The 20703-nt window shown below is 48.6% G+C and overlaps 1 protein-coding gene across 3 annotated transcripts in view; it reads left to right on the forward strand.

Annotated features, from left to right (window-relative positions):
- The window catches only part of LOC139577229 (adhesion G-protein coupled receptor V1-like), a 264000-nt gene that overhangs the window by 150153 nt on the left and 93144 nt on the right, over positions 1 to 20703 (forward strand). For 2 of the 3 annotated variants that reach the window (XM_071404189.1, XM_071404190.1), the window contains 5 exons: positions 5937 to 6121; positions 6316 to 6565; positions 7059 to 7198; positions 8189 to 8349; positions 8859 to 8959. In XM_071404189.1, the coding sequence (XP_071260290.1) occupies positions 5937 to 6121; positions 6316 to 6565; positions 7059 to 7198; positions 8189 to 8349; positions 8859 to 8959 (837 nt within the window). Of the gene's footprint in view, positions 1 to 5936; positions 6122 to 6315; positions 6566 to 7058; positions 7199 to 8188; positions 8350 to 8858; positions 8960 to 20703 lie in introns of those variants that run through there. The other variant, XR_011675236.1, reaches the window with a different exon arrangement.

Genomic DNA, 20703 nt, shown 5'->3' on the forward strand with positions numbered 1-20703 from the left:
AGCTCGAGAGAGCATTAACAATATGCAAAAGAAGTCATTTGTGGCAGCACTCACCAGAGCCCAAGCAAAAAGAAGTCTTCCAAGTCTTGTGGGACGATTTCCTGCTGGTGCAGCTGTCCTAAACTTGGTGGATGAGAGGTGCTTTAGTAGCCTAAAGTGTCTAATCAAGACTGTTGCTTTTATCTGGAGAGCCGCCAAAAAGTTTAGATCTGCAACAAAGTCCATCGAGACCCCAAAGTGGGAGGCGATTCCCACAAAAGGAGTTATCACCGCCACAGAACGTCAAGAGGCAATAAGAGACATCTATCTTGCTGCTCAAGAGGGGGTGACGTTCCCAACTACCACTACGGACCGCTTGGTTGTGTACAGAGAGCCAGAATCTGGGTTACTAGTCTGCGGTGGGAGAATCCATGGCTTCAGGGAGGATGGCGCTGCAGTTCCCTTTCTGCCTTTCAATGCATGGGTCTCTACTTTATTGGCACGGGAGGCGCACGAGGAGGGTCATGAAGGTGTGGCTGCAACCCTGCTGAAAATGAGGAGGAAAGCCTGGGTCATCCAAGGAAGGAAAATTTCCCAAAAAGTAGTGGATAACTGCCTTTTCTGCAAAAAGTCAAGAGCAAGAAGGTGCGAACAGGTAATGGCTGACTTACCTGCTGAAAGAGCCACACCTGCAGCTCCGTTCGAGTTCACTACAGTCGACCTCTTCGGACCGTACCTTGTCAAAGATGACATCAAGAAACGGGTCTCAATGAAAGTGTGGGGTGTCGTCTTCAGCTGTATGGCCAGCAGGGCAATTCATGCAGACCTGGTCAACACAATGTCGACAGAGAGCTTCTTGATGGCTTACCAACGCTTTACTGCAATTAGAGGGCACCCAAGAAAGATCTGGTCCGACCCGGGGACAAACTTCATCGGCGCCAAACCTGTCCTAAGGGAGCTGTACCAGTTCCTGGATGCTCAGAATAGAACTTCAATAGAAGAGATGTCGGCTCAAAAAGGTACCAAATGGGAGTGGACAATTCACCCTGCTGACTCACCTCACCGCAATGGGGCTGCTGAAGCCGCTGTTCGCATTCTCAAGAAGGCACTGCAGAGCCTGGGCAACAACACTGGCCTTAGCTACAGCGAGCTTCAGACAACACTACAACTTGCTGCAAACCTTGCCAACGAATGCCCAATAGATGCCAGGGTGCAGAGCCATGAAGAAAGCGTGCAGTATGTGTCACCCAACACACTTCTCCTGGGCCGAGCCTCTCCAAGCGGTGAGATCAGAACATTTGACTTTGCGAACTACCCTTACAAGAGACTCAGAGAGATGCAGAACCAGGTCAACAAGTTCTGGAGGTCTTGGAGCCAGCTTGCCGGCCCAAACTTATTTCTGAGAAGTAAATGGCACACTTCATATCGCAACGTTGCTGTCGGAGATATTGTCTGGTTGTGTGACCAAAATGCAATGAGGGGCCAATTCAAGCTAGGAAGGGTGGTGAGTGTTAATCCAGATGCTAAGGGCATTGTTCGAGACGTGAACGTCAAAGTGGTCCAAAGCTCCTGCCTTCCTGTCACAAAACCCGCACTAAACCGGCCATCGGCCAAAGTCCTGAAAGAAGCTACGCAAACCACAGTCCTGCACAGAGATGTTCGACGCCTGGTTGTCTTGCTACCAGTTGAGGATCAAACTCGGAGCTGACCGGCAGTATGTAGGTGCTGATTTACAATCTTTCCATCGGTTCCCGTGGGAAGATTGAGTGGGAGGTGTGCTGTCAAACTGCCTGGGAGCTCCTCAGTGGTGAAACTCCTCCTCCTTCAATCAGTGGTGGACCAGGTGGAACAAATCTTCCAGGCAATCTGGGCGTGCCAGCACCTGGCTCTGCTGTTGTCTTTAGAACGCAGTGAAAGGAGCATTTATAGCACCACAAGACCAAGGAAACTTCATCTATGTGATCAAGGTGACTGTGCAAGTCCAAGCCCTCCACAAAACTGTGAAAGACAGCCGGTAAGCGCCATATTGGCCATGTTTTGTTAGACTGACTTAAGCAGTGCACTGCTAATGATACTCTGGAAAACACAGACTTAACTCTTAACTTTGATAGGACTTTTGCAGTGGTATTTATAACTTCAAATGTTGTGTGTGGGGTATAAAGTAAGAAGAGCCAAATTCATTGTTGATAGAACTTGTTTGAAATGGTTAAAAGTAAGTTAAACTTTGTAGAAATCTTAGTAAACCAAGTTCTTAATTCAGTAACAAATGTATAGTCTGGAAAATCTTTGGCTAAAAGATGTAGGATTTGTCTGCTTAACTGCTGATTAGAAAATAAGTGTGGTTTTTTGCTACTAGAGGTATTTTGAATGTGTTTGGCTAAAATGCAAATTTGGATAAAAGTGTACTGATTCTGCTCATTTGATTAAAAATGGTGGGTTTCTATTTTGGGAAACATTTGCTTAAAAGTGGAAACCTTGTGTTTTATGGTGGCAGAAATGTGTTTATCTGGGATGAATGTGGATAATTTTGTGTATTTGATTGGGCTGTCAACTCAAATAGTAACTTATATTTGTCATCTCTTTTTTGAGGTTTTTCACCTGTTTACTGCCAACCAAAGAATAGTAAATAAAAGACAAACAACTGATTCCATGGCTGTTTATTGAGTGAAATCCAGTTAAAATCTTCACGTGGAGGGATTGTCCTTTTTAAGTGGGGAATTGCACAAGAAAGAGGTCAAAACTTGACAGTGCGTGTGTTACATAACCCACAGGGTACTGTGTGTGTGTTACATAACCCACAGGGTACTGTGCGTGTGTTACATAACCCACAGGGTACTGTGCGTGTGTTACATAACCCACAGGGTACTGTGCGTGTGTTACATAACCCACAGGGTACTGTGTGTGTGTGTTACATAACCCACAGGGTACTGTGTGTGTTACATAACCCACAGGGTACTGTGTGTGTGTGTTACATAACCCACAGGGTACTGTGCATGTGTTACATAACCCACAGGGTACTGTGTGTGTGTTACATAACCCACAGGGTACTGTGCGTGTGTTACATAACCCACCGGGTACTGTGCGTGTGTTACATAACCCACAGGGTACTGTGCGTGTGTTACATAACCCACAGGGTACTGTGCGTGTGTTACATATCCCACAGGGTACTGTGCGTGTGTTACATAACCCACAGGGTACTGTGTGTGTGTTACATAACCCACAGGGTACTGTGCGCGTGTTACATAACCCACAGGGTACTGTGCGTGTGTTACATAACCCACAGGGTACTGTGTGTGTGTTACATATCCCACAGGGTACTGTGTGCGTGTTACATTACCCACAGGGTACTGTGTGTGTGTTACATAACCCACAGGGTACTGTGCATTGTGTTACATAACCCACAGGGTACTGTGTGTGTGTTACATAACCCACAGGGTACTGTGCGTGTGTTACATAACCCACAGGGTACTGTGCGTGTGTTACATAACCCACAGGGTACTGTGCGTGTGTTACATAACCCACAGGGTACTGTGTGTGTGTTACATAACCCACAGGGTACTGTGCATTGTGTTACATAACCCACAGGGTACTGTGCGTGTGTTACATAACCCACAGGGTACTGTGCATGTGTTACATAACCCACAGGGTACTGTGCATTGTGTTACATAACCCACAGGGTACTGTGCGTGTGTTACATAACCCACAGGGTACTGTGCATTGTGTTACATAACCCACAGGGTACTGTGCATTGTGTTACATAACCCACAGGGTACTGTGTGTGTGTTACATAACCCACAGGGTACTGTGTGTGTGTGTTACATAACCCACAGGGTACTGTGTGTGTGTTACATAACCCACAGGGTACTGTGCGTGTGTGTTACATAACCCACAGGGTACTGTGCGTGTGTGTTACATAACCCACAGGGTACTGTGTGTGTGTTACATAACCCACAGGGTACTGTGCGCGTGTTACATAACCCACAGGGTACTGTGCGTGTGTTACATAACCCACAGGGTACTGTGTGTGTGTTACATATCCCACAGGGTACTGTGTGCGTGTTACATTACCCACAGGGTACTGTGTGTGTGTTACATTACCCACAGGGTACTGTGTGTGTGTTACATAACCCACAGGGTACTGTGCATTGTGTTACATAACCCACAGGGTACTGTGCGTGTGTTACATAACCCACAGGGTACTGTGCGTGTGTTACATAACCCACAGGGTACTGTGTGTGTGTTACATAACCCACAGGGTACTGTGTGTGTGTTACATAACCCACAGGGTACTGTGTGTGTGTTACATAACCCACAGGGTACTGTGTGTGTGTTACATAACCCACAGGGTACTGTGTGTGTGTTACATAACCCACAGGGTACTGTGTGTGTGTTACATAACCCACAGGGTACTGTGTGTGTGTTACATAACCCACAGGGTACTGTGCATTGTGTTACATAACCCACAGGGTACTGTGCGTGTGTTACATAACCCACAGGGTACTGTGTGTGTGTTACATAACCCACAGGGTACTGTGCGTGTGTTACATAACCCACAGGGTACTGTGCGTGTGTTACATAACCCACAGGGTACTGTGTGTGTGTTACATAACCCACAGGGTACTGTGTGTGTGTTACATAACCCACAGGGTACTGTGTGTGTGTTACATAACCCACAGGGTACTGTGTGTGTGTTACATAACCCACAGGGTACTGTGTGTGTGTTACATAACCCACAGGGTACTGTGTGTGTGTTACATAACCCACAGGGTACTGTGTGTGTGTTACATAACCCACAGGGTACTGTGCGTGTGTTACATAACCCACAGGGTACTGTGCGTGTGTTACATAACCCACAGGGTACTGTGCGTGTGTTACATAACCCACAGGGTACTGTGCGTGTGTTACATAACCCACAGGGTACTGTGTGCGTGTTACATTACCCACAGGGTACTGTGCAGTGTGTTACATAACCCACAGGGTACTGTGCATTGTGTTACATAACCCACAGGGTACTGTGTGTGTGTTACATAACCCACAGGGTACTGTGTGTGTGTTACATAACCCACAGGGTACTGTGTGTGTGTTACATAACCCACAGGGTACTGTGTGTGTGTTACATAACCCACAGGGTACTGTGTGTGTGTTACATAACCCACAGGGTACTGTGTGTGTGTTACATAACCCACAGGGTACTGTGTGTGTGTTACATAACCCACAGGGTACTGTGTGTGTGTTACATAACCCACAGGGTACTGTGCAGTGTGTTACATAACCCACAGGGTACTGTGCATTGTGTTACATAACCCACAGGGTACTGTGCGTGTGTTACATAACCCACAGGGTACTGTGCGTTGTGTTACATAACCCACAGGGTACTGTGCGTTGTGTTACATAACCCACAGGGTACTGTGCGTGTGTTACATAACCCACAGGGTACTGTGCGTGTGTTACATAACCCACAGGGTACTGTGCGTGTGTTACATAACCCACAGGGTACTGTGTGTGTGTTACATAACCCACAGGGTACTGTGTGTGTGTTACATAACCCACAGGGTACTGTGTGTGTGTTACATAACCCACAGGGTACTGTGTGTGTGTTACATAACCCACAGGGTACTGTGTGTGTGTTACATAACCCACAGGGTACTGTGTGTGTGTTACATAACCCACAGGGTACTGTGTGTGTGTTACATAACCCACAGGGTACTGTGCGTGTGTTACATAACCCACAGGGTACTGTGCATTGTGTTACATAACCCACAGGGTACTGTGCATTGTGTTACATAACCCACAGGGTACTGTGCGTGTGTTACATAACCCACAGGGTACTGTGTGCGTGTGTGTGTGTGTGTGCATTTGATAGGTGGCTCTCAGATTATTGGATATATTTGTCTTAGTCATAATTACCTCCAATTCTGCACAAACACAAACTGAGATTTCTCTCTCTGCTTGGCCAGGTGCTTACGGAGGCAGAGCGCACCCCTATTGCGGACAGCAGCCGTGGCTTGACCTATGACCTACTGTGTGCCATGGCCAACCCCAGCCGAGTTGACACAGGGGGCCTGAGCCAACTGGCAGAGGTGGCCGAGCGCTTCGCCTTCTCCCTGCTCACACACAGCCAGTGTGGAGCACAGGCTCAAAGGTGAGTTCTGCCCCATGGGGGATTGTTGGTAAAAAACTCAAGAGTATTGCTGTCTATTATTTCTGCCGCTGACTATGTTATTATAGTAGATGTCTTATTTGAGGGGCAAAATATAGAATGGATCACCCTTTCCCACTGTTAAAAAGAAGACTATATGAGTAACATAAGAGTGTAATTTGTTGGTATTTCTAAAGGGGGAGGACCATTCTGGACACTTGTGACTACATTTCCATCTCTTCCTACCACTGGTACCCTACCCAGATCAACGGGCACACGTTCACAGGCAAGAACTCAGACACCTTTCAGTTGCCAGAGAACCTCCTGGAGGTGCCAGCCTTGCCCACTGGCACCATCTCTCCCTCAGCCTGCGGCCGGGTGCAGCTCACAGAGTACAGCACCGAACACTGGTTCCTCACCGACAAAACCACCGCGCTCAACGGCAAGGCAAGCAGACCCACATACACTCAAAGCCACACCATGACAGCTATTATCACTTACAGACTGATGGGTAACTATACTGGAAATGGGTGCCCTCTGCAATTCTTCCCGAAGTCATTATTGTAAAAAGTATTTTTTTCTCTCATTCAGTCCATTTATCTGGTAAAATAAAGGTAAATAAATATCAAGTTACAGGAGAATACCTGTGGTATTACAGAAAATGAATTCCTAAATAGAACCTTAGTGCTTGGTGTAAACAGCAGGGGGCAGTGTTGTTCCACCGAAGCTCTGTGCCAGGTCTCTGCCACTAGGTCTTTACAGCTATAAAGACCTATAGTGTTTGTCCGTAGCAACCGTAGACACAGATCTAGGATCAGTTTACCCCTCCCCAATCCTTAGTTGAACAATAATAGGAAAAGCACAAAGTTGACCTCAGATCCGTGTTTCGGGCCAGCTCCATCCCACTCTGTACTGTAATGGTATTTCTCTGGTTGTGTAGGTGTTCTCTGCCAGCCTGCAGGGCCGAGGGTCACGACCCCTGACTGAGGGTAACGAGGTGGTGTACCGTATCCACACCCCCGGGTTGAGGGTCAAACCTGGCCAGTCTCTGTGCCTTCTGTGGAGCCAGGCTGTTGAGAGGTACGACCCCCCACTCCTATACCCAGTTACTTTACTTCACATAGTACTATGTAGCTCTAGCACAACAAACAGAGCATTCTTAATCACACATTCTAGGTTTTTTATTAATTCCCCAAAACGTATATTTCTCTTAATTTCTGTTGCTATCCTGAACTTGAACCCATGTAATAATGTGGGGTGTGAGTGAAATGACTGTAGGACACAATCACTTAGGTGAGTTAAAGGGTCCTCCCCCTTCTTCTCAAGTCTGCTCTGTAGGTGTGAACCTCACACTTCAGGTCAGCCTCTAGCAGAGAGGTCAGAGTTCAGGGATCAGGTTCTGTCCAGCCATGACCTCTTTCTTTGGATATAGATGAATTGGGCTCCCTCAATCCATCTCTGGGCTGGCCTAGACTGCTCTGTGATGTCTGTGAGGGTTCAGTTTGTTCTGCTCCAAGTTCCCAAACATTCCCGCCCCTCAGAAGTGTGTTAGAAAGAACATTACGGAGGAGGACCGGAGTGGGACTCTTGGCTGAACAGCCTGTAATAGGAAGCAGATTTCTCCGGTTTGGTTTGGCCCGTGGAGCAGCGGTCTCAACAATCCATCTCCCAGATAACCAAGCAGACGACAGCGTTGATAACGTCATCCTGAGGGGGAAAAGAGAGGCCTGTTCAACTTCCTCCTTGTCTCACTGCACTGATAGCATGTCTATTAAAGTTTGTCATGGACTTTGCAGTCATGACTAGGACAATCAGTCTTGTCTGTCAGGCACAAAGTAAATGAACTTCATTTTCATAAGGAAAAAATATGAGTTCTATGCTCTTATCTTGTCATACATGTCACCCTTTGAAATGATCTGAGTCCCCTAACGTATCTGAGAGTGGACACATTGGAGCAACCAATCAAGCAGAGACACTACACAGCTGGATGTTCCAATCAGAACTTCATATGATCTTCCTGCCTAAGGCTGACTACTTCCTGTATTATCTCTCTCTCTCCCTCTCCTCTAGCTGGCTGTCAGACGGGCAGTTCTGCAGGGTAGTGGATGACAGTGGGAACTATGTGGAGTGTGCATGCTCCCACCTGTCTGTGTACACGGCCCACGCCCAGATGGCTTCCCTGGCCTCCTACAACGAGGCCTTCTACGCCTCAGGCTTCATCTGCATCTCAGGTACAGTATGGATGAAGAGTCTCTTTAGGTATTCAGTTCACCTAGTTTAGCCTTTAGTCCTCGTTTCTACTACATCCATCTTTCTTTGTTTCTCGCTCTCTTTTTATCTCTCTCTCTTTTCTGTATATGTGTATCTCCCTCTGTCTTTTTATCTCTCTCTCTCTCTTCTGTATATGTGTATCTCCCTCTGTCTTTTTATCTCTCTCTCTCTTCTGTATATGTGTATCTCCCTCTGTCTTTTTATCTATCTCTCTCTTCTGTATATGTGTATCTCGCTCCGTTTCCTCTGTCTTTTTCCTTCCATTCTCTCTCGCGCTCCATGTCTCCATTCTGTCTGCCTCATCACTGTTGTTCCTTTTGGATGTCGCTCGGGCCTCTTCCCGTCCTACAATCCCCTCCCACTCGGTTTTAGATGGTCTTACTACAAGCATTTTTGATCCAAGTATAAAACATGGGTTTTTATGGTTGACATGGAATGACAAAGCATTTCTTTTTGGTCTGATCCTCAGCTTTCGTCTTGGCCATCGTATCCCACCTGCTGTGTTCTCGCTTCCCCATGTTTGCTGCCAAATTGCTCACCCACATGATGGTAGGCTGCCTTGGGACACAGGTATGAAGACCCCCCGTATTGTCCCATCTCTGAATCTCCACACAACACCGACATGTCTTCCCCGGTCCAGATCGATGTTCTCATGCAAGCATACTAGCCATTTGGCTTTTGAGTGGTACAAACATCACTAGTTTCCCTGGCCTTTTTATTGACTCTGTCAGGGTCTTAGTGAGCTGATTAGCACATTCTGACCGTGTGGGAAGATGTAGACTGCTGAGAAACGTTTGAAACCAGTGATAGAAGCATCCATCTCTATTCAGATCAATTTGCCTTGCCATGTAGGTCAGCAGTCACTCTACTCAAACACACACACACACACACACACACACACACACACACACACACACACACACACACACACACACACACACACACACACACACACACACACACACACACACACACACACACGTACCACACACACACGTACCCCCACACACACACACACACGCACATGTACCCCCCCCCAACAGGTGCTACAGATGTCACCAGATGTTTTCTAAGAATTGTGCATAGGGCTGGACAGACACCAACAAATGTAGCCGTCACAACCTTACGGACGAGGCTGTTAGCCCTGACAACAAAACAATCCCCCTGGGTCCTTTCCCATAAAAACCACGGCTGCCGTTAACCGTTAGGGCGGTGAAAGAGAAATGTGGCCGGTGGGGGGCTACCGTGGAGGAGTGTCTCAGATCCTTCAGACCTGTGAGTGGGAGTGGGAATTTTCCACTGGTCCCCAGTGCCTGATAGACAAACACAGACCTCTACTAAACCTGGTTCTTCATGGGGCCAAACACCCTGGTCACGCCACTTTTATTGCCAAGTGGAGCCCCTGAACCTAAAAGGTTTTGGATGGAAAATTCCGTCCTGTCCTTGTTACATACTGTATTGTACGTTAAGACCCGGGTAGGCCCCGGTAAAACCAGGTAGACCTACATAGACCCTGGTAAAACCGGGTAGACCTACGTAGACCCCTGTAAAACCAGGTAGACCTACGTAGACCCCGGTAAAACCAGGTAGACCTACGTAGACCCTGGTAAAACCGGGTAGAACCTGGTGGACCAGTGTGGACCCGTGTAGACCCTGGTGGACCCGGGTAGACCCTGGTAGGTAGGTATGTGTAGGGGAGTGTTTGGCCTTCTGGTCAAGGCCTGGGTGAAGTATCAACCCCACATCTTCCTATAACTAGCAGTGTAGAGTTTGACCTAGAGTTCTTTGACACTGTGTGTTTGAACTTTGACACAGTCGAAGGGTTAAATGAGGTTCAATCTCTTGAAATAGAACACCACCACAGCAATTCTGTTCATCCAACTTCATGCACCAATAGGATTGAAACCCCAAAATCAGCAGTTGCTCCACTGTGTACAATCCCATCACCTATACACATATACATACTTGTCCTATGCTGCTGGCAGATGGCCAGGGGTTAGGGGTCAGGGTTGAGGGCTCATCCTCTTTAGAGGGTCTCTAAGGTACCAGCAGTTGATCCAGACTCTGTGGTATCAGGCCGACCAGAGGAGCATCTCCCTCTGTGTAATGACTCACTGACTCAACCCTCTGGGCCTGGGAAATTGATTGGAACATTTTTCCCTCCTCCAGCAGCAGTAAGCACCTTCCTCCACCTTTTTATTATCCCTCTCACCCCCCTCTCTCATTCTCAGCTCCTCGCTCATTCTCACCCCCCTCGCTTATTCTCAGCTCCTCTCTCATTCTCAGCTCCCCTCTCATTCTCAGCTCCACTCTCATTCTCACCCCCCTCTCTCATTCTCATCTCCTCTCTCATGCTCATCCCCCTCTCTCATTCTCACCCCCTCTCTCATTCTCACCCCCTCCTCACCCCCCTCTCTCATTTCCCCCCCCCCATCATTCTCCCCCCTCTCTCATTCTCCCCCCTCTCTCATTCTCAGCTCCTCTCTCATTCTCAGCCCCTCTCTCATTCTCAGCCCCCTCTCTCATTCTCACCCCCTCCTCACCCCCCTCTCTCATTTCCCCCCCCCCCCATCATTCTCCCCCCTCTCTCATTCTCCCTCCTCTCTCATTCTCAGCTCCTCTCTCATTCTCAGCTCCTCTCTCATTCTCAGTTTATCTCTCATTCTCAGTTTATCTCTCATTCTCAGTTTATCTCTCATTCTCAGTTTATCTCTCATTCTCAGATTATCTCGGTCATTCTCAGATTATCTCTGTCATTCTCACCCCCCTCTCTCATTTTCCGCTCCTCTTTCATTCTCAGCCCCCTCTCTCATTTTCAGCCCCCTCTCTCATTTTCAGCCCCCTCTCTCATTCTCAGCCCCTTCTCTCATTCTCAGCCCCCTCTCTCATTCTCACCCCCTCTCTCATTCTTAGCCCCCTCTCTCTCAGCCCCTTTCTCATTCTCAGTTTATCTCTCATTCTCAGCCCCCTTTCTCATTCTCAGCCCCCTTTCTCATTCTCAGCCCCCTCTCTCATTCTCCGCTCCTCTCTCATTCTCAGCTCTTCTCTCATTCTCACCCCCCTCTCTCATTTTCAGCCCCCTCTCTCATTCTCACCCCCTCTCTCATTCTCCGCTCCTCTCTCATTCTCAGCCCCCTCTCTCATTTTCAGCCCCCTCTCTCATTCTCAGCCCCCTCTCTCATTCTCAGCCCCCTCTCTCATTCTCAGCCCCCTCTCTCATTCTCAGCCCCCTCTCTCATTCTCCGCTCCTCTCTCATTCTCAGCTCTTCTCTCATTCTCACCCCCCTCTCTCATTTTCAGCCCCCTCTCTCATTCTCACCCCCTCTCATTCTTAGCCCCCTCTCTCATTCTCACCCCACTCTCTCATTCTCAGCCCCCTCTCTCATTATCAACCCCCTCTCTCATTCTCAGCCTCCTCTCTCATTCTCTGCCCCCTCTCTCATTCTCACCCCCTCTCATTCTTAGTCCCCTCTCTTTCAGCCCCTCTCTCATTCTCACCCCCCTCTCTCATTCTCACCCCCCTCTCTCATTCTCAGCTCCCCTCTCATTCTCACCCCCCTCTCTCATTCTCAGCTCCTCTCTCATTCTCAGCTCCCCTCTCATTCTCACCCCCCTCTCTCATTCTCAGCCCCCTCTCTCATTCTCAGCTCCTCTCTCATTCTCAGCCCCTCTCATTCTCAGCCGCCTCTCTCATTCTCAGCCCCTCTCTCATTCTCAGCCCCCTCTCTCATTCTCAGCTCCTCTCTCATTCTCAGCCCCCTCTCTCATTCTCAGCCCCCTCTCTCATTCTCAGCTCCTCTCTCATTCTCAGCCCCTCTCTCATTCTCAGCCCCCTCTCTCATTCTCAGCTCCTCTCTCATTCTCATCCTTTGAAGATGTGTGCAGTCCTCTGGGCACTGATTCGCCTGACTTTCATTTGGAGGTGTGAGGAGGTCTACACGAAGCCTCTGACTGAGACACGAGTACCTTAACATTTTACTAGAGACTCTCCAGTGAGAAACTCACCAGAAGCGGGCGTGTGGAGCAATCAGAGCGCGGCGGGTGGAAAGGAAGGGACAGGCAGAGCAGTGACTGTATGCTAGCAGGATAGTTCATATCTCTAATCTCTTACAATAACTTGTAAGTCGCTCTGGATAAGAGCGTCTGCTAAATGACTTAAATGTAAATGTAATCGCCTTTGCTGATCACAATGTTGTTTCCATAAGTGGATGAATTGGTCTAATGTAGCATGTATGGTAAAGCCTTAGCTACCTCTTCCAGTTGAAATGAGCTCCAAAAAAAGTTAATAATCACAATATTTGTTTTGTTTTGTGTGACAACAGCGCCAGCGATAATTGAGCGAGGCGTCAAAGCGGACAACCCGCCCACCCGGCTTCAGTTGGGTCATTATAATTAAAAACAATGCATTCTAAAATAAATCACACACACGCATGCCTCGCACGCTCGCCTTTGGTGAGTTTAGGCCATCTCTCTCTCTCCCTCACTCTTTCTCCCTCTAGCTCTCTCTATTTCTGTCCGTCTGCTTTGTGGCCATTATTTGGGGTGTTTAATATTTGGGTCATGATATCCGGTTGACCAGGGGGGTGACAGAAACCCGATGCTACACACTGACAAGCCCTCCCCTCAGCAAGACAACTGAAGATTGTGCAGAGTGGAAATTTACCCGGCGCTGCATGTGTGTCAACCATGTTAGGGCTCTTCATACGAGCGGCAATAACGCACATTTACCCAGGGTAATCAGAGAGGGGCTGCCATAAAGGACAGTGCTGTAGCTTACAGTGTGTGTGTCATCCTGTCTCTATGTGAGTTACGTGCATGCAAGCACGCTTGCACACACACACACACACACACACTGATGCACATGCAGACTTGTTTTTCCCAACAAAACATACTTCATGAGATTACGTTCAAATGTGCAGGTTAGCAATCTTGTACTGGAGGCAGCTCTGCAGAGTGGTCACTAGCTGGCACAGCCACAAAGTCATAACATCGGATTTTAAACCTAACCCTAAGCTTAAGCATACTGCTAACTATAAAGCCTAACCTTAATTTAAGACCAAAGAAGCACATTTTTGGTTTCATAGATTTTTACAATATAGCCAATTTTGACCTGAAATAGCTCAGTTCTGCCACCTGGACGAGACAAATTGTATTTTTATATAAATATAACCTTTATTTAACTAGGCAAGTCAGTTAAGAACAAATTCTTATTTACAGTGACGGCCTATCCCGGCCAAACCCTAACCCGGACAACGCTGGGCCAATTGTGCGCCACCCTGTGGGACTCCCAATCACGGTCAGGTGTGATGCAGCCTGTATTCAAACCAGGGACTGCAGTGACGCCTCTTGCACTGAGATGCAGTGCCTTAGACCACTGCGCCACTCGGGAGCACTTATCTCTCATACAAACGTACAACAAACCAAAATGTGATGTTCAACTCATAACTCGCCCACCACCTACACACACTTCCTCCCAAACATTCATCACTTTGTTCTGTTTCCCTCCCTGGCCTCACCACCACTGGCAGTTTGTCATCAAATTCATATTCATATGTTTCTCTTGTGTCTACTCAGTGTTTAGGGCACCTAGGTATTTGTATTTATTATGGATCCCCATTAGCTGCTGTCTCTTCCTGTGGTCCAGCAAAATTAAGGAAGTTTATACAATTTTATAAACATTACAATACATTCAGAGATTTCACAACACACTGTGTGCCCTCACGCCCCTACTCCACTACTACCACATATCTACAGTACTAAATCCATGTGTATGTGTGTGTATAGTGTGTATGTTATCATGTGTGTGTATGCATGTGTCTGTGTTGCTTTACAGTCCCCGCTGTTCCATAAGGTGTTTTCTAATCTGTTTTTTAAATCAAATTTTACTGCTTGCATCAGTTACTTGATGTGGAATAGAGTTCCATGTAGTCATGGCTCTATGTAGTACTGTGCACTACCCATAGTCTGTTCTGGACTTGGGGACTGTGAAGAGAACTTTTGTGGCATGTCTTGTGGGGTATGCATGGGTGTCCGTGCTGTATGACAGTAGTTTAGACAAACTGCTCAGTGCATTCAACATGTCAATACCTCTCATAAATGCAAGTACTGATGAAGTCAATCTCTCCTCCACTTTGAGCCAGTAGAGATTGACATGCATATTATTAATAAACTCAGCAAAAAAAGAAACAACCCTTTTTCAGGACCCTGTCTTTCAAAGAAAATTCATGAAAATTATCTTCACAGATCTTCATTGTAAAGGGTTTCAACACTGTTACCCATTGTCACGTTCCTGACCTGTTTTCTCTTGTTTTGTATGTGTTTATTGGTCAGGGCGTGAGCGGGGTGGGCATTTCTATGTGTTGTGTTTCTATGTTGGGTTAAAGGGTTGCCTGGTATGGCTCTCAATTAGAGGCAGGTGTTTGGCATTTCCTCTGATTGAGAGTCATATTAAGGTAGGTTGTTCTCACTGTTTGTTTGTGGGTGATTGTCTCCTGTGTCTTTCGTGTCAGTGTATGTGCACCACACGGGACTGTTTTGGCTGTTCGTTCGTTTGATGTAGTCTGTTCCTGTTCGTGAGTTCTGCGTGTAGTATGTAAGTTCCATGTTCAGGTCTGTCTACGTCGTGTTTGTTATTTTGTAATTTTCAAGTGTTTTCGTGTTCATTTCGTATTTCAATAAATATCATTTATGTCATCATACCTCGCTGCGTGTTGGTCCGACCCATGCTCCTCCTCTTCGGATGAAGAGGAGGAGGAACGCCGTAACAGAATCACCCACCTAACTAGGACCAAGCGGCGGGGGAGAGCTCAACAGAGCAACCAGGACTCATGGACATGGGAGGAGATCCTGGACGGCAAAGGACCCTGGGCTCAGCCAGGGGAATATCGCCGTCCCAAGGCGGAGCTGGAGGCAGCGAAGGCAGAGAGGCGCTGGTATGAGGAGGCAGCGCGGCGACGCGGTTGGGAGCCCGAGAGTCAGACCCAAAAATTTCTTGGGGGGGGGCACACGAGGAGTGTGGCAAAGCCGGGTAGGATACCTGAGCCAACTCCCCGTGCTTACCGTGGAGTGAGAGGGCGTCGTACTGGTCAGACACCGTGTTATGCGGTAAAGCGCACGGTGTCCCCAGTACGCGTGCTTAGCCCAGTGCGGGCTATTCCACCTTGCCGCACTGGGAGGGCTAGGTTGGGCATCGAGCCGGATGTCATGAAGCCGGCCCAACGTATCTGGCCTCCAGTACGTCTCCTCGGGCCGGCGTACATGGCACCAGCCTTACAGGTGGTGTCCCCGGTTCGCCTGCATAGCCCAGTGCGGGTTATTCCACCTCGCCGCACTGGCAGGGCTACGGGGACCATTCAACCTGGTAAGGTTGGGGAGGCTTGGTGCTCAAGAGCACGTGACCTCCTTCACGGTCCGGTATACCCGGTGCCACCTCCAAGTACCAGTCCACCGGTGGCAGCCCCCCGCACCAGGCTGTCTCTCCGGGTTCTCTCTCCAGCTGCTCCCACCTGTCCAGCGCTGTCAGAGCTTTCCTCCTCTCCAGCGCAGCCAGTGCCTATACCACGCACCAGGCTGTCTCTCCGTCTCCTTCCTACAGGTGTGCCCGTCTGCCCAGCGGCGCCTGAGCTGCCCGTCTGCCCAGCGGCGCCTGAGCTGCCCGTCTGCCCAACGGCGCCTGAACTGCCCGTCTGCCCAGCGGCGCCTGAACTGCCCGTCTGCCCAGCGGCGCCTGAACTGCCCGTCTGCCCAGCGGCGCCTGAACTGCCCGTCTGCCCAGCGGCACCTGAACTGCCCGTCTGCCCAACGGCGCCTGAACTGTTCGTCTGTCATGAGCCTGCAAAGCTGCCCGTCTGTCATGAGCCTGCAAAGCCGCCCGTCTGCCAAGAGCCTACAGAGCCGTCCGCCAGACAGGAGCCGCTAGAGCCTTCCGCCAGACCGGATCAGCCAGAGCCTTCCGCCAGACCGGATCAGCCAGAGCCTTCCGCCAGACCGGATCAGCCAGAGCCTTCCGCCAGACCGGATCAGCCAGAGCCTTCCGCCAGACCGGATCAGCCAGAGCCTTCCGCCAGACCGGATCAGCCAGAGCCTTCCGCCAGACCGGATCAGCCAGAGCCTTCCGCCAGATCGGATCAGCCAGAGCCTTCCGCCAGATCGGATCAGCCAGAGCCTTCCGTCAGCCCGGATCAGCCAGAGTCCCTCAGCCCGGACCTGCCAGAGTCCCTCAGCCCGGACCTGCCAGAGTCCCTCAGCCCGGACCTGCCAGAGTCCCTCAGCCCGGACCTGCCAGAGTCCCTCAGCCCGGACCTGCCAGAGTCCCTCAGCCCGGACCTGCCAGAGTCCCTCAGCCCGGACCTGCCAGAGTCCCTCAGCCCGGACCTGCCAGAGTCCCTCAGCCCGGAGCTGCTGCCCCTTATCCCGATGCTGCCCCTTCATTTAGGTGGGTTTAGTTGGAGGGTGGTCATTGGGAGGGGGATACAGAAGCGGGGAGTGACTATGGTGGTGTGGGGACAGCGTCCTGAGCCACCACCGTGGTCAGATGCCCACCCAGACCCTCCCCTAGACTTTGTGCTGGTGCGCCCGGCGTTCGCACCTTAAGGGGGGGGGTTATGTCACGTTCCTGACCTGTTTTCTCTTGTTTTATATGTGTTTATTGGTCAGGGCGTGAGCGGGGTGGGCATTTCTATGTGTTGTGTTTCTATGTTGGGTTAAAGGGTTGCCTGGTATGGCTCTCAATTAGAGGCAGGTGTTTGGCATTTCCTCTGATTGAGAGTCATATTAAGGTAGGTTGTTCTCACTGTTTGTTTGTGGGTGATTGTCTCCTGTGTCTTTCGTGTCAGTGTATGTGCACCACACGGGACTGTTTTGGCTGTTCGTTCGTTTGATGTAGTCTGTTCCTGTTCGTGAGTTCTGCGTGTAGTATGTAAGTTCCATGTTCAGGTCTGTCTACGTCGTGTTTGTTATTTTGTAATTTTCAAGTGTTTTCGTGTTCATTTCGTATTTCAATAAATATAATTTATGTCATCATACCTCGCTGCGTGTTGGTCCGACCCATGCTCCTCCTCTTCGGATGAAGAGGAGGAGGAACGCCGTAACACCCATGCTTGTTCAATTAAACATAAACAATTAATGAACATGCACCTGTGGAACGGTCGTTAAGACACTAACAGCTTACAGACGGTAGGCAATTAAGGTCACAGTTATGAAAACATAGGACACTAAAGAGGCCTTTCTACTGACTGAAAAACACCAAAAGAAAGATGCTTAGGGTCCCTGCTCATCTGCGTGAACGTGCCTTAGGCATGCTGCAAGGAGGCATGAGGACTGCAGATGTGGCCAGGGCAATAAATTGCAATGTCCGTACTGTGAGACGCCTAAGACAGCGCTACAGGGAGGCAGGACGGACAGCAGATCGTCTTCGGACTGGAAAAAAGTGCTCTTTACTGACGAGTCGCGGTTTTGTCTCACCAGGGGTGATGGTCGGATTCGTGTTTATTGCCGAAGGAATGAGCGTTACACCGAGGCCTGTACTCTGGAGCAGGTTTGATTTGGAGGTGGAGGGTCCGTCATGGTCTGGGGCGTTGTGTCACAGCATCATCGGACTGGGCTTGTTGTCATTGCAGGCAATCTCAATGCTGTGCTTTACAGGGAAGACATCCTCCTCCCTCATGTGGTACCCTTCCTGCAGGCTCATCCTGACATGACCCTCCAGCAGCCATACTGCTCGTGTTCTGCCATGGCCAGTGAAGAGCCAATCCCATTGAGCACGTCTGGGACCTGTTGAATCGGAGGGTGAGGGCTAGGGCCATTCCCCCCAGAAATGTCTGGGAACTTGCAGGTGCCTGGTGGAAGAGTGGGGTAACATCTCATAGCAAGAACTGGCAAATCTGGTGCAGTCCATGAGGAGATGCACTGCATCCCCCCCCCCCCCCCCCCCCCCCCCTTTGTTCAGGGACACATTATTCAATTTCTGTTAGTCACATGTCTGTGGAACTTGTTCAGTTTATGTCTCAGTTGTTGAATCTTATGATCATACAAATATTTACACATGTTAAGTTTGCTGAAAATAAACGCAGTTGACAGTGAGAGGACGTATTTTTTGCTGAGTTTATTAGTTCTCTGTGTACATCCAAGGGCCAGCCATGCTGCCCTGTTCTGAGCCAATTGCAATTTTTTGTGGCACCTGACCACACGACCGAACAGAGGTCAAGGTGTGACAAAACGAGGGCCTGTAGTTCCTGCCTTGTTGATAGTGTTGTTAAGAAGGCAGAGCATCGCTTTATTATGGACAGACTACTGTATCAGTATGTTTTTACCATGACAGTTTACAGTCTAGGGTTACTCCAAGCAGTTTAGTCATCTCAACTTGCTCAATTTCCACATTATTTATTACAAGATTTAGTGAGGTTTAGGGTTTAGTAAATGTTTTGTTCTAAATACAATGCTTTTAGATTTAGAAATATTTAGGGCTAACTTATTCCTTGCCACCCACTCTGAAACTAACTGCAGCTTTTTGTTAAGTATTTCAGTCGCTGTAGTAGCTGACGTGTTGAGTCATCTGCATACATAGAGACTCTGGCTTTACTCAAAGTCAGTGGCATGTCATTAGTAAAAAAATTAAAAAGCAAGGGGCCTAAACAGCTACCCTGGGGAATTCCTGAATCTACCTGGATTGTATTTGAGAGGCTACCATTAAAGAACACCCTCTGTGTTCTATTACACAAGTAACTCTTTATCCACATTATAGCAGGGGGTGTAAAGCCATAATACACGTTTTTCCAGCAGCAGACTATGATCGATAATGTCTAAAGCTGCACTGAAGTCTAACAAGACAGCCCCCACAATCTTTTTATCATCAATTTCTCTCAGCCAATCATCAGTCATTTGTGTAAGTGCTATGCTTGTTGAGTGTCCTTCCATTTTTTCTTTATTTAACCTTTATTTAAATAGGCAAGTCAGTTAATAACAAATTCTTATTTTACAATGTCGGCCAAACCCGCCCCTAACCCAGACGACACTGGGCCAATTCTGCGCAGCCTATGGGGCTCCTGATCACGGCCATTTGTGATACAGCCCGGGATCAAACCAGGGTCTGTAGTGACGCCTCTAGCACTGAGATGCAGTGCCTTAGACCCCTGCACCACTCAGGACTACTTAAGGCCACTGATTTTAAGTTTTGTCTTCCTATGTGACATTTTTGGTGGTATTCTGCTTTCTGTTGACACACACTGATGTTTATCCTTACGGTCAGGAGGTGTTTAGGTGATCATAGATGTGAGTAATACAGGATATCCTGTCCAGCAATGTGCACTTCCACAGCAACTCTGCTTTAAGAAATTCCATCTGGAGCGATCCAACAGACCGTTGTATTTATTCTGGGGGGGGCAAGGTAGTTGCTTAACAGCGGGTTCATGACTCTTTACTTTGTTAACTTAAGGAGAACATTGTGCTCATAGCAGTGACACATAGGGTCTGCTTCTCATTACGCTGGCCACAGTAAATCAATAAGCAGGCTTGTGACGTCAGAGCCTCCTCACAAGGCCTGTGTTATTGTCAGAGGCCAGTCCGGAGGGTGTAAGAAAGTCAGGGGAGAGGAAGAGATGCTGGCACTCACTCCTCTATTCCCATAACCCCCTCCCCCAGAGAATAATTGAGTCACCCTGTTCTATGCAACCCGGTGGGTTAATGCTGGAATCTCCCGCTACTGCAGACAGTTTCTTTTTGGGGGGGGTGGGTTCTCTTTATATTCATTCAGTTTCATGTGTTAAATGATTCAACTTCAGCTTGTGTTTGACCTGTGTGTCAGTGCTGGAATCTCCAACTATACTTTAGCCATTGTTCTATTTCCCCTTAATTTCTCAGCATGAAAAAGTCCCCATCTGATCTGGGTGTGTGCCATGAGTTTAACTAGGTCCTTGGCTGATTTGCTCCTTGAAACCTATTTTTCTTTATTTTTTCTTTAACTTTATTTAACTAGGCAAGTCAGTTAAGAACAAATTCTAATTTACAATGACGGCCTACACCGGCCAAACCCAGACGACGCTGGGCAAATTGTGCGCCGCCCTATGAGACTACCAATCTGTAGTGACTCCTCAAGCACTGAGATGCAGTGCCTTAGACCGCTGCGCCACTCGGGAGCCGGAGAAAAGGCTGTATTTTATTTGGAGTTGGTCCCACTTGATAGTAGACATGAACTGATGATGATGGGTGCTCAGTGCTACTCCACACTACAGTTTGTAGTTGAGGGATGCTCTTCACCTCTCTGCTAATCCCTACCTAATGCCAGGTAAGGGGAGGGTGGAGGTGAGGACAGAGTGGAG

The sequence above is a fragment of the Salvelinus alpinus genome, chromosome 5 (genome assembly GCF_045679555.1).
Source record: "Salvelinus alpinus chromosome 5, SLU_Salpinus.1, whole genome shotgun sequence".
Taxonomy (NCBI): Eukaryota; Metazoa; Chordata; class Actinopteri; order Salmoniformes; family Salmonidae; genus Salvelinus; species Salvelinus alpinus.